The sequence below is a fragment of the Pecten maximus genome, chromosome 10 (assembly GCF_902652985.1).
Source record: "Pecten maximus chromosome 10, xPecMax1.1, whole genome shotgun sequence".
NCBI classification, from domain to species: Eukaryota; Metazoa; Mollusca; class Bivalvia; order Pectinida; family Pectinidae; genus Pecten; species Pecten maximus.
The window spans coordinates 38,231,619-38,242,934 of NC_047024.1; the positions used below are offsets into that span (position 1 = coordinate 38,231,619).

General features: G+C 35.1%; 1 protein-coding gene across 1 annotated transcript; it reads right to left on the bottom strand.

Annotated features, from left to right (window-relative positions):
* Window positions 1-10,306: 10,306 nt before the first annotated feature.
* LOC117336818 (multidrug resistance-associated protein 9-like) lies at window positions 10,307-11,069 on the bottom strand. The gene is made up of 2 exons (XM_033897473.1): window positions 10,919-11,069; window positions 10,307-10,605 (listed from the first exon to the last, which is right to left on the bottom strand). Exons 1-2 carry the CDS (start codon window positions 11,030-11,032, stop codon window positions 10,342-10,344), a joined length of 378 nt encoding a protein of 125 aa, XP_033753364.1. The 5' UTR covers window positions 11,033-11,069; the 3' UTR covers window positions 10,307-10,341.
* Between the last annotated feature and the right edge of the window lie 247 nt (window positions 11,070-11,316).

The window sequence follows — 11,316 nt, forward strand, 5'->3', positions numbered from 1 at the left end:
TTCATCTCCGGTACCAATAGAAGAATTAACCTACCAGCCTAAGATTTGCGGTCAGGCACTGCATATTTTGATAGCATATCCTATGGTTCTATCCTGTTCCAGAAAAGTTATATTTGAAAAATGTAAAAGATGCTTTAGCGAGCTACCGCAGATGACATTTTGTGCCATCCAGCGTCCCTGGAAAGCAGATGATGGGACCGACTAGCACATTTTCGGATGGGATTCTCATCTTGGAGGCATTGTAGCAGAATTTAGAGAGGAATTTAGATTCAGGGGAGGGGAGGGGGGTTAATGAAAATATGGACCATGTAGAGTTACAAGGAGGATCATAGACCAGGAAAGATACGGACATACATTTTGTATTTCAATGGTAGCGGTATATAGCGTGGCTCGGGGTCCGGTGATATGTATAGTTGTACTGTTGGCACTACCCCGGTTCAATGTATGGATGTGTGTCTGGTTGTTCTGTTGTCACTACCCCGATTCGGTATTCGGTGATATATCTGGTTGTTTTGTTGTCACTACTCCAGTTCAGTTTTTGGTGATATATCTGGTTGTTTTGTTGTCACTAGCCAGGTTCCGTGTCCCGTGTCTGTGTTTCGACTCTTTTATCTATATGATGGCTCTAATCCTGATTTTTTTCTCGCCCGGCCTTTTTTCCCTTCATTTTTTACAAAAAGTCCAGAAATTAGGGGGTGGAGGAGATAACATTGAATTATCTCCCCCTGATCTTTATTATATATTTTATTTGTTTATATTTCTGAGTAGCACGATATCTATACTCGGCTATTAACCAAATGCCATCAATTTAAATTCAAAGCTTATCAAGATATTAAAATTAACATTTCAAAATTAGTTCAATTTTAATGTCGTTTTCTCTTAAGAATTTCATCTCCGGTACCAATAGAATTAACCTACCAGCCTAAGACTTGCGGTCAGGCACTGCATATTTTGATAGCATATCCTATGGTTCTATCCTGTTCCAGAAAAGTTATATTTGAAAAATGTAAAAGATGCTATAGCGAGCTACCGCATATGACATTTGATTTTGTTCCTTTTCCCAAAAATTTAGATAATATAATTAATGGGTAAACATTTAAGATTTTTGAGATTTTTTACTGCGAAATTCACCCATTTTCAAAATGGCTACCCGGGAGAAAATTTGAGCTGAAGGACCCAACTTTTTTGTTTGATTAGGTGTTATATCAGACCCTAAACTTTTGTTATAAACCATAATTGTCATATTGAATTCAAGAATTTGAATGAAATACTCCAAAACGTTAACACTAAAGTCTATGGGAAAACAATTGGTTGGTTGGTCCCTATTCAATGGGTCGAACGAAAACGATTAGGTGCAATCAGTCACTGCATTCGACGTTGGCGTCGTCTCTGCGTAAGTGCCGGACCACCCAATCTCCATGACTCTTAGAAACCCAACTAAATGGGATATCGTTGTCTCATGAACACCATAATGCCCCTGCATTATCATAGCAATGGCCCTTCCCAAAATGACTCAATCGACGCATTTCGCTGTGCAATCGCTTCGATAAGGAATGTACTGTAACTGATCTGTAGTGTTCCAATCTTCGATTTGTAATGATTTACCAGCACAAATCTTTCAAGAGTACCCTGGATACACGCTTTCTTGAAAAATCTGCTGAAAGCAGCATGCAGCGTCGAGCAGGGTCATGATCGACTGAATTTTAACTGAAGAAAGAAGACAATTTTTACAGTACACGAAGTAAGCTCAGAAATTTCATTGAATTTAGACAACGTTTCTAAAAGTTATATTAAACAAAAAATATCTTTAAAAAAGATAAACGGCATAGTTTTAATGCTGGTAGTTATAATGTTAAATTGCTGGTGAAATAAATCAACGAACTAATACGTTTCAGCACGGATAACAAAGTTATATAAGTTTGAATTATTTTTGGTGATAATAAGACTGCATTTGAATCGGGAATATCATTTTATTAATGTGTCATTTGAAAAGATACTTCCACTTATTCAGCTTGCATTCAATATTGACTTTGTTTCGTTTCTAATTCGATATCTGCATTTTGCATCTACCGCTACAATGATCAAATCACATACTTCATCTTGATCGGTAACGCTACCTGTCGCGTCATATCCGGGGCCAAAAGAATATTACACGGCTATGCCGAAAAAGCCGAACTTGCGTTTCTTTTTTGCGCCAGTATATTCGAAACACTTCATTTCCCTGGTAATCTATCAAGGAAGTAACTCAGTAGATTTAAACTAAAGATAGTATCCTTTTATTACCACTTTTTTGAAAGTTTAAAATCAATCAAAATAAATATTTCTGAAAAATTTGAAATGTCCATTTGTATGTGGGATTTGTTTGAATTAAATGATTCAATTATATAATTATTGGTTTCATCAATTTCATTTTCTTATTTATTATTTTTTTTCCAATATCGTAACAAAGTTTCGACACTAACTAATATATTTTTTTTTTTTTTAAATTGTGATTTGGTTTTATCCGTTCCGTTATACCACTAAAAAACTTTGTCGAAAACGTGGTTACTAGAATGATATTGAAATTTTGTTGCAATTTTGAAATATTTTATACATTTTGGTGTATTGGAGAATTGGGCATGAGCCATAAATGAATAAAGATTGTTTAGTTTTTATAACATTTCGTGAAGGAGTGTGGAAAATCGTATTTAATATCATTTATTTACAAAATAGTAATGAAAAATTGAATTTATTGTGGCAAAATTGGCGAAACAAATGAAACTTGAATACTGAATTGTCCATGGTTGAAATACCATTTCAAATTGTGGAATCAATAAAGGACATTTTAAAAAGATAAAACTTCACTACTGTAGGATGTTTTATACAGTAGATGAATATGAATGTATAGAAACGACGAAGAATGATAATTGATAAATTTCATATATTAGGGTTGGTTCTTTCATTTAACAAAGTTTAAATAAAAGTTGAATTTTAGAAACCAGTCTCTGCCTTGTCTGTATGGTGCATGCATTTGGTCCAACAAGCTTGCCCTCATGATGGTCATGTGTAAAGGCCGTTATTATCAATAACACTCTGACATTATCGTGATAAATCTCGTTGTTTTGTGGAATGTCAGATAAATATCGAGGTATGCGTAGAGCATACAATGACACATACAAATTGCAAAAAAAAAAAAAAAATGGAGTTTAGCGGAATTTTATATTTTTGTTGTGAGCCGAAAATGGGAAATTAGTAAAAAACAATCTGCTTCTATTGGTAGTAACCTCGTCATGCTAGGAAAACAATAGTCTGTCCTCTACATACGGGAAAACTTTGAAGCATAAGTGTTGCCCAGTGTGAACCTAAATTGATTTGCAGTTGTCATGGTTTTTTATTGTCCGGGTCGATGTAATCTGCGAATGTTCATTGCAAAGGAAGCCGTTCCCATCGTGTCAGCACACTTGCACGGGCAAATGAAGATAGTAAATACAGTCCCTGATTTGTAGCGGTGTACTCCACAAGGCAAGTAAAACAGAAATATTAAAGTCAGAAAGACTTCGCAAATTAAGTGTCGTCGGATTGTGGGTTCTAATTTTGTTCTTCTTAAATTACGTAGTTAAATTGTAGTTCCTACTCTTAAGTCATTCAGTAACGTTTCATTTCTGTTAGTGATAACTATCTAATAAAATACATATATACCACTGCGTGTTATATGGTTTATACATCACGTTCACAGATTTTCTTCAACGATTGGTTTTCGTGTCAAATTATTGGGTCTGATACCATCTATTTTGTCCGTGGATGCGTGTACACAGTATATGTTGCTGAGTTCCATATTATAAAATGTTGTCGGTGACGAACTACCGCGAATAGCATGGACACATATAGTTTTCACTTAATAACTCTGCGACAGTTTCGTTTTGAACCATTATTGTCCATTTTGATTTCAAGTCATAATATCACTCCCTATGGAAGCCCGATTTCTCGTCGCTATTTAGGATATTATCTAACAGAGAATGAAACAACGGGTGTTTCGAGAGGTAAAGGCTAAAGAAGATCATATAATTACATTATGGTTGGCATCATCGACTTCGCAAAAGGAAACAAAATACATTCTAAAGAGACCAAAGAATTCCTTATAATATGGTCCATATTGTAGCAGACGTCAATGGTAAGCTACTTTACGCTGCTTCTTAAAGAGATATTGTCTCCACCAGTCTGTATCTCTTTAAACTTCCTAAAGAGATATGGTCTCCACCAGTCTGTATCTCTTTAAACTTCCTAAAGAGATATGGTCTCCACCAGTCTGTATCTCTTTAAACTTCCTAAAGAGATATGGTCTCCACCAGTCTGTATCTCTTTAAACTTCCTAAGGAGATATGGTCTCCACCAGTCTGTATCTCTTTTAACTTCCTAAAGAGATATTATCTCCACCAGTCTGTATCTCTTTAAACTTCCTAAAGAGATATGGTCTCCACCAGTCTGTATCTCTTTGAACTTCCTAAAGAGATATGGTCTCCACCAGTCTGTATCTCTTTAAACTTCCTAAAGAGATATGGTCTCCACCAGTCTGTATCTCTTTAAACTTCCTAAAGAGATATGGTCTCCACCAGTCTGTATCTCTTTGAACTTCCTAAAGAGATATGGTCTCCACCAGTCTGTATCTCTTTAAACTTCCTAAAGAGATATGGTCTCCACCAGTCTGTATCTCTTTAAACTTCCTAAAGAGATATGGTCTCCACCAGTCTGTATCTCTTTAAACTTCCTACGGAGATATGGTCTCCACCAGTCTGTATCTCTTTAAACTTCCTAAAGAGATATTGTCTCCACCAGTCTGTATCTCTTTAAACTTCCTAAAGAGATATTGTCTCCACCAGTCTGTATCTCTTTAAACTTCCTAAAGAGATATGGTCTCCACCAGTCTGTATCTCTTTAAACTTCCTAAGGAGATATGGTCTCCACCAGTCTGTATCTCTTGAAACTTCCTAAAGAGATATGGTCTCCACCAGTCTGTATCTCTTTTAACTTCCTAAAGAGATATGGTCTCCACCAGTCTGTATCTCTTTAAACTTCCTAAAGAGATATGGTCTCCACCAGTCTGTATCTCTTTTAACTTCCTAAAGAGATATGGTCTCCACCAGTCTGTATCTCTTTAAACTTCCTAAAGAGATATGGTCTCCACCAGTCTGTATCTCTTTAAACTTCCTAAGGAGATATGGTCTCCACCAGTCTGTATCTCTTTAAACTTCCTAAAGAGATATGGTCTCAATCAGTCTGTATCTCTCTTAACTTCCTAAAGAGATATTGTCTCCACCAGTCTGTATCTCTTTAAACTTCCTAAAGAGATATGGTCTCCACCAGTCTGTATCTCTTTAAACTTCCTAAAGAGATATAGTCTCCACCAGTCTGTATCTCTTTAAACTTCCTAAAGAGATATGGTCTCCACCAGTCTGTATCTCTTTAAACTCTGTGTTGTTTACGATTTCGATCAGCAGTCGACATCTGTCATGGAAAAGTGATGCTAGAAACACTTCTTGGAATATCGAATCAGCTGGAAGATCTGTTTTATTTCGTCGGTAGCTTAGATGTAAGTTAAAGCTGACAGTGCAAGTTAAAAAGAATCCAATTGAGATTAAAAAAAAAAAATACATGTACAGATTTCCAAAAATCGTTTCTGAGACAATCCCCAGTTATGGTAGTGTCGTATCTAAGGACGGGCAGACATTTTTCTTTTTTGTTATGCGAGGATACGAGCCGCTATAAAAGCGCGTGCGTTCATTGAGACAAGTATCAGTCTATCGATACTGATGCTTTTTAACTTGCACTGTCAGCTTTAAGGTAGTCTTTAGTATCATCAATTGTTTTAGGGTAATCGAATCAATACCGTGTCAATACTTTTTATTATTCACAAAACATATAATCAATAAATATAAGTGATACTGAAGTATTTGCCTATTCCGATAAGCTTTTTAATATAATCAGTGTCGTTAAAAACTGGTCGGCTAGGATAGGAGCAGTTTGTTTTTATTAGTATGCAAATTATCTGTTGTTTTCTTTTGTTCCAATCGCTATGCTAATTATCTGTTGTTTTCTTTTGTTCCTATTGGTGTGCCAATTATATGTTGTTTCCTTGAGAAGAAAAGTCTGATAAGAAGAGAACACGTTTGTTGTTTTTTATATTGTAAAGAATGAGGAAATCAATTCATTTTACAAAAAGGGTATTTTACCGCTTGTTCAACAATGATCTAATACATTTTGGTCTTTTCCCAGCTTCTTTGAAAGTCTTAACTTGCTAGACATATTGATATTATTAGTTCAAATATCTATTTCCTTAGAAAAGGTTCAGTAGCAATTTAAAATCACTTATCACAATTCCAATAACATTTTGAAATGAAATTATCATTGTAGAAAGCTTTGGTGCAAGATGACGATCAATTTCGATTTCTCTAATAGAAGATATCTTTTCAAAAACCGGTTAATAAATTATAAAGTATGGAAAATAATCTATGAATAAATATATATCAAAGTATTACATTAGAAATACATATTTAATTAATTATATAGTACAATAGTATATTGATATAAAAACGTACAAAAAAAGTAACGTTGCCGTGATCTTCTAACGCAAACAAGGTATACATATATTTTGAAGGACCTACAAGTACTCGATGTAAGTTACAAATACTGGTCAGATTCGCTCACTTTCGATCACAAAATCAATAAAAATCGCTTTGCAAGTAAACACAAGAAAGGAATAATTAAAAAAAAAAAAAAGAATTCAAAGAATTATTGAAATGCGATTACATTAGTAGAATACTTTCATGCATTAACCATGCAAAATTGATAGATTTTTGGAAACTTTTGGATTGTGATATTTCCATGGTATACATGACTTACAATGAAAACATGTAAAAACTTTTAAATAGTTTCATATTTTAATATACGTATTTGCCAGTTAAATAGAATAAAAAATAGATATCCAGTATTAGCATTACGTGACAGAAAGATGAACTTCCATGCCATTCAGATTAGGTAGCGTGACAATCTGTAAACGATTCCCGACTAGAAGGGGTTTGTCAGAGGATTAACGATTTGAGTAATATTGCATTTCATCCAAAAATTGAAGGTTACTGACACTTCATAACGTCAATCGTAAGCTACCTAGCCGGATAGCATTACAACCAGATCACAATTGAGGAGAAAAAAATGTTAATCTAATAATAGGTGGTCCCCATCCTCTCAAATTCCTTATTTTGTTCCTATTTTGCACTTTGAGAGCAACCTGCGAAACAAAAACAATCAACGAATACCAACATGCAAACAATATCGTAATTTTAATTTTTAATTAATAAAACGTGTCTAAATATGTCCAAACTTTTGAAAAGTACAAGATAATAAGACCAGGTATTCCGGGTGAGAAATAGTCATCTGCTTCAGAGAAATCCGCCAAGCAAATCTAGGTCATTTTCAAAATATATCTTATCATCAAAAACAAAAAAAAATTTGCCCGTATCTGTCACCTGCTTCTAGAATAGAACAAATTGAAAACGAAGTGGTTTCGCAAATATATATTGTTATTTGACGCAGTGAATTATAGCAACAATGCTATTGGGGATTTCTGATAGGAGTATAAAAACAGTTATTATCAATAATACTCATATTATCGAGAGAATGTCTTTACCTCAATGGTATTTCAGACAAGATTGCATGTATATTTCTTTGGCTTTCTATCTTTAGACGTAGGCAAACACAAACAAAGGACATTATCAGTTTAGGTGAGAATTTGTCCGACTGCCTGCAATAGATAACCTACACCAATAGTCATGGCGTCATTTGACGATATATGGAGGTATTGGAACAAGATTGTTGTTACTGTTTCAGTGATGTTGGCCTTCGTCGGCACCACAAAAAAGGATGTTCAATAGATATTGAATTGTCTAAGTGCTAGTGAAGTGTAAAAAGGCACATACACACAATGCAAAAGCAAAAGGAATTTTGAGCAGAATATTTATACTTTCGTTGTGAGGCTAAAACCGGATAAGACAGTAAAAATAACCGCTATAAGCTGAAGGAAGACTTAATCCAAGTGTAACCAAAAGAAAAAGGCCATGCAAAACTGTATCAAACACAAATACTATAAGTATGATAATGATACAGACGGTATAAGGAACGAATGAAATATGGTTTCCTAATATAATACAATATATCACAAAGGGCAAGTATCCTGAAGGTGATAGTGTACATTGTAATTATTGTTGACCGGACGATATTGGCCCTAATGATAGATGCTATCCAACATATATTAATAAGTAAAACTACCAGAGATAAATAAGGGTTAACATATTTGTTATAAAACCAGTCTGCTTCTGTTGGTAGGAAACTCGTCATATTAAAAACAGTGTCTTGTAAAAACAAATGTCCTCTACATACGCCAAACCTCGGTTTGTTTACAAGTGTTGTCCATTGTGAAACAAAAGTGTTCTGCAGTCGTCATCGTTCTATAATTGGCCAGATCGTTGAAAGATGTGAAGTAATCAAAACAACTTAAATGTTGCATGGTGAGGAAGCCGTTCCCACCGTGAGTGCACACTTCCACAGGCAACAAAAACCCTGGAACAATTACAAGGGGTGTAAGACCAGGTGTTCCGGTGTAGTTGTTGTCCTTTGTTATATTGACGGTACCCGCCTTGTAAATCATGATCAAGGTCCAATCCGAGTCATGTCACGTCCTTAAATGAATAGATTAGTAGAAACGAAACCTTGAAATAGTGAAGTTAAAACAACCTTTATCAATCACTTTTGCCATCTGACCACTCTACCGTCCGTGTGACCTCTCTCTTCACATGGATTTTGATATTACCTGTTAATTTTAAATGATAATGGTTCCAGCAAATATGTTGACATGTTAAAGCAATCCTGGGATATATATTATTTTGGGTGACATTAGGACAGATATACTGTTTATTTTTATAGATTAACAGCATTGTAGACTGAAGTCCAACTATTAATTTCTGGATTTTCTCTGGATGTTAATATTACGTAAATCATAACTATATCCACGTCATCCCCATTTATCTTCGTAGATAGGGGGCATTCCAGTATATTTAAAAATACAGTCCACATGTATTTGAAACGCAGTTTTCTTGAAAATGAAAGTACCATAAGAAAAAAACGAAGACGTTGCTTTAGTTACGCATGTAGTACTCTCGATGCAAAGAATGTGAAAATTAAACGTTTTCACAGCGGAAAAGCGCGGATCAAAATAAATCATTTTTTTTAATTCGCACAAACACGATTGAAAACAGTGATCCGCATTGCCTGTGTGTCTAATAACATCAATATAATCAGTTGTTAATGTTCTCTATTTCAAGAGATTTACACAATAGGAGGTAAAAACGAGTCGTATATCAAGTCAATCGTGGGTATTTAGCCGATTAACGCAACGCCAAGGAGCAGATATTCAGCAGGGATAACGTTACAGGTTGACAAACATTGAACGAAAACAAAAATAAATAAATTGCCAGGTGCTCACCTCATTTGAGATGAATATTACACATAATATTTCCTGTTTTAAAACTTAAGGACAAGATCAATTATAGAAACTAACGAATATTTACGGAACGAACACTGTGCTGAAGAGGAGAATAACACCAAGCAAACGAAATCGTAATTCTAACATCAATCGTTCACAGAGTGGCTTATGTTAAAGATTCCGTACTGTCCGTGATTTGGTTTGTTTGGTTTGTTTTGTTTAACGTCCTATTAACAGCCAGAGTCATTTAAGGACGTGCCAGGTTTTAGAGGTGGATGAAAGCTGGAGTACCCGGAGAAAAACCACCGGCCTACAGTCAGTATCTGGCAACTGCCCCCGGTAGGTTTCGAACCCAGAGGTGGAGGGCTAGTGATAAAGTGTCGGGACACCTTAACCGCTCGGCCACCGCGGCCCCGTGAGTTCCAGTACAACAGAGAATATCTAATTAACAATTTTATATTTCTAATTGTTCTCATGTATATGCAAATACTATATGTTGGGATATCGTGTTACTTAAATTAACAAAGTTGTTGTCAACTAGAACTTTAATCATTCTAACATTTTCATCCTTGATGTATTTCATATATGTCGAAATTAAGGTGTATATGATTTACAACATTGTACTTAAAACGCCGTTGACCTTTTTGGAAATGACAACGATCTCACCACAGGAAAACGATGGCGTCCCTTAAATTTGATTGTAAATGCTGGCAACTTACTTATTATTAAGTTGCAAAATATAGAACAAATCCTAAAAAGACCACAAAACGAAATGTGCTGAAGCTATTTATTGATGTAATGTATGCATACACAACCATTATTGATTAATTTCAATTATCTGATGGCAATGCGGTTTGAGCACGAATCATATTGCTGAAATGCGAGGACGTATTTTTTAACAAGGTCTTTGGATTACCAACTTCTATCACCCGCCCACCGTCCATGACTAGTATGACGTCACAATGTAAGACAGTGTTGAGTCTGTGGGCGATCGTCAGGACGGTACAATCAGAGAAGCTTTCCTGGATCGTATTCTGTATCATGGCGTCTGTGGAAGTGTCAATGGACGCCGTGGCCTCGTCAAGGACCAAAATCTGAAGTTCATTATATCAGAACGGAGATTCATGGAGAAAATGATGTATGTTTACATCAAACAGTATCATAATTGGCATTTAAATATGTTATGGGTCGATCATGTGAAAGGAACATGGTCAACATAATAACGTCTACCCAAATCACACTTTCACTATTAAAGAATGAACAGGTTTACTTGTCAAGATTCATCTCAAGGACAACGAAATCATAAGTTCCTAATGGGTATTTACTCTATTTTCATAATCAGTATTTAAGACGATCATAAAAGACAAATATCATTTTGAAATCGTTGGACAAAAACTATCTTCCTACCTTGTTTTGACGCAATATTGCCCGTGCTAAACATATTAGTTGTCGTTCACCCACAGAGAAATTTTCTCCGCTTTCCTCCACGAAAAAGTCAAGAGTCTGGCCAAGCAGTCTCATCTAAATAAAAGAGTATATTTGTACTTCAGAGATCACAATAAAACATCATATGCTGTACTATTAACAAGTAGTTAATAAAAAATGAATGAGTAAGGGCGCACTTATAAAAATGTATAAGTACATGCATGTATTTTTTCGATCAGTTTCATTGAAGTGATTTGTTTTTTCAAGCGTACATTTTACCATTAGCATCACACATTCATATCTTGCAAAGTTAAAACATAATAAATAAAATTTGCCTTTTCCTTCATATGGACTTGATCCAGTGCCGTCCACATCTGTGC

Bases quoted from the DNA above. Each gene is read 5' to 3' on its own strand.
- LOC117336818 (XM_033897473.1), bottom strand. From the start codon at position 11,032: ATGAGACTGCTTGGCCAGACTCTTGACTTTTTCGTGGAGGAAAGCGGA. The intron at 10,606-10,918 runs GTAGGAAGATAG...AATGAACTTCAG, and splicing joins CAATATTGCGTCAAAACAAG to ATTTTGGTCCTTGACGAGGC.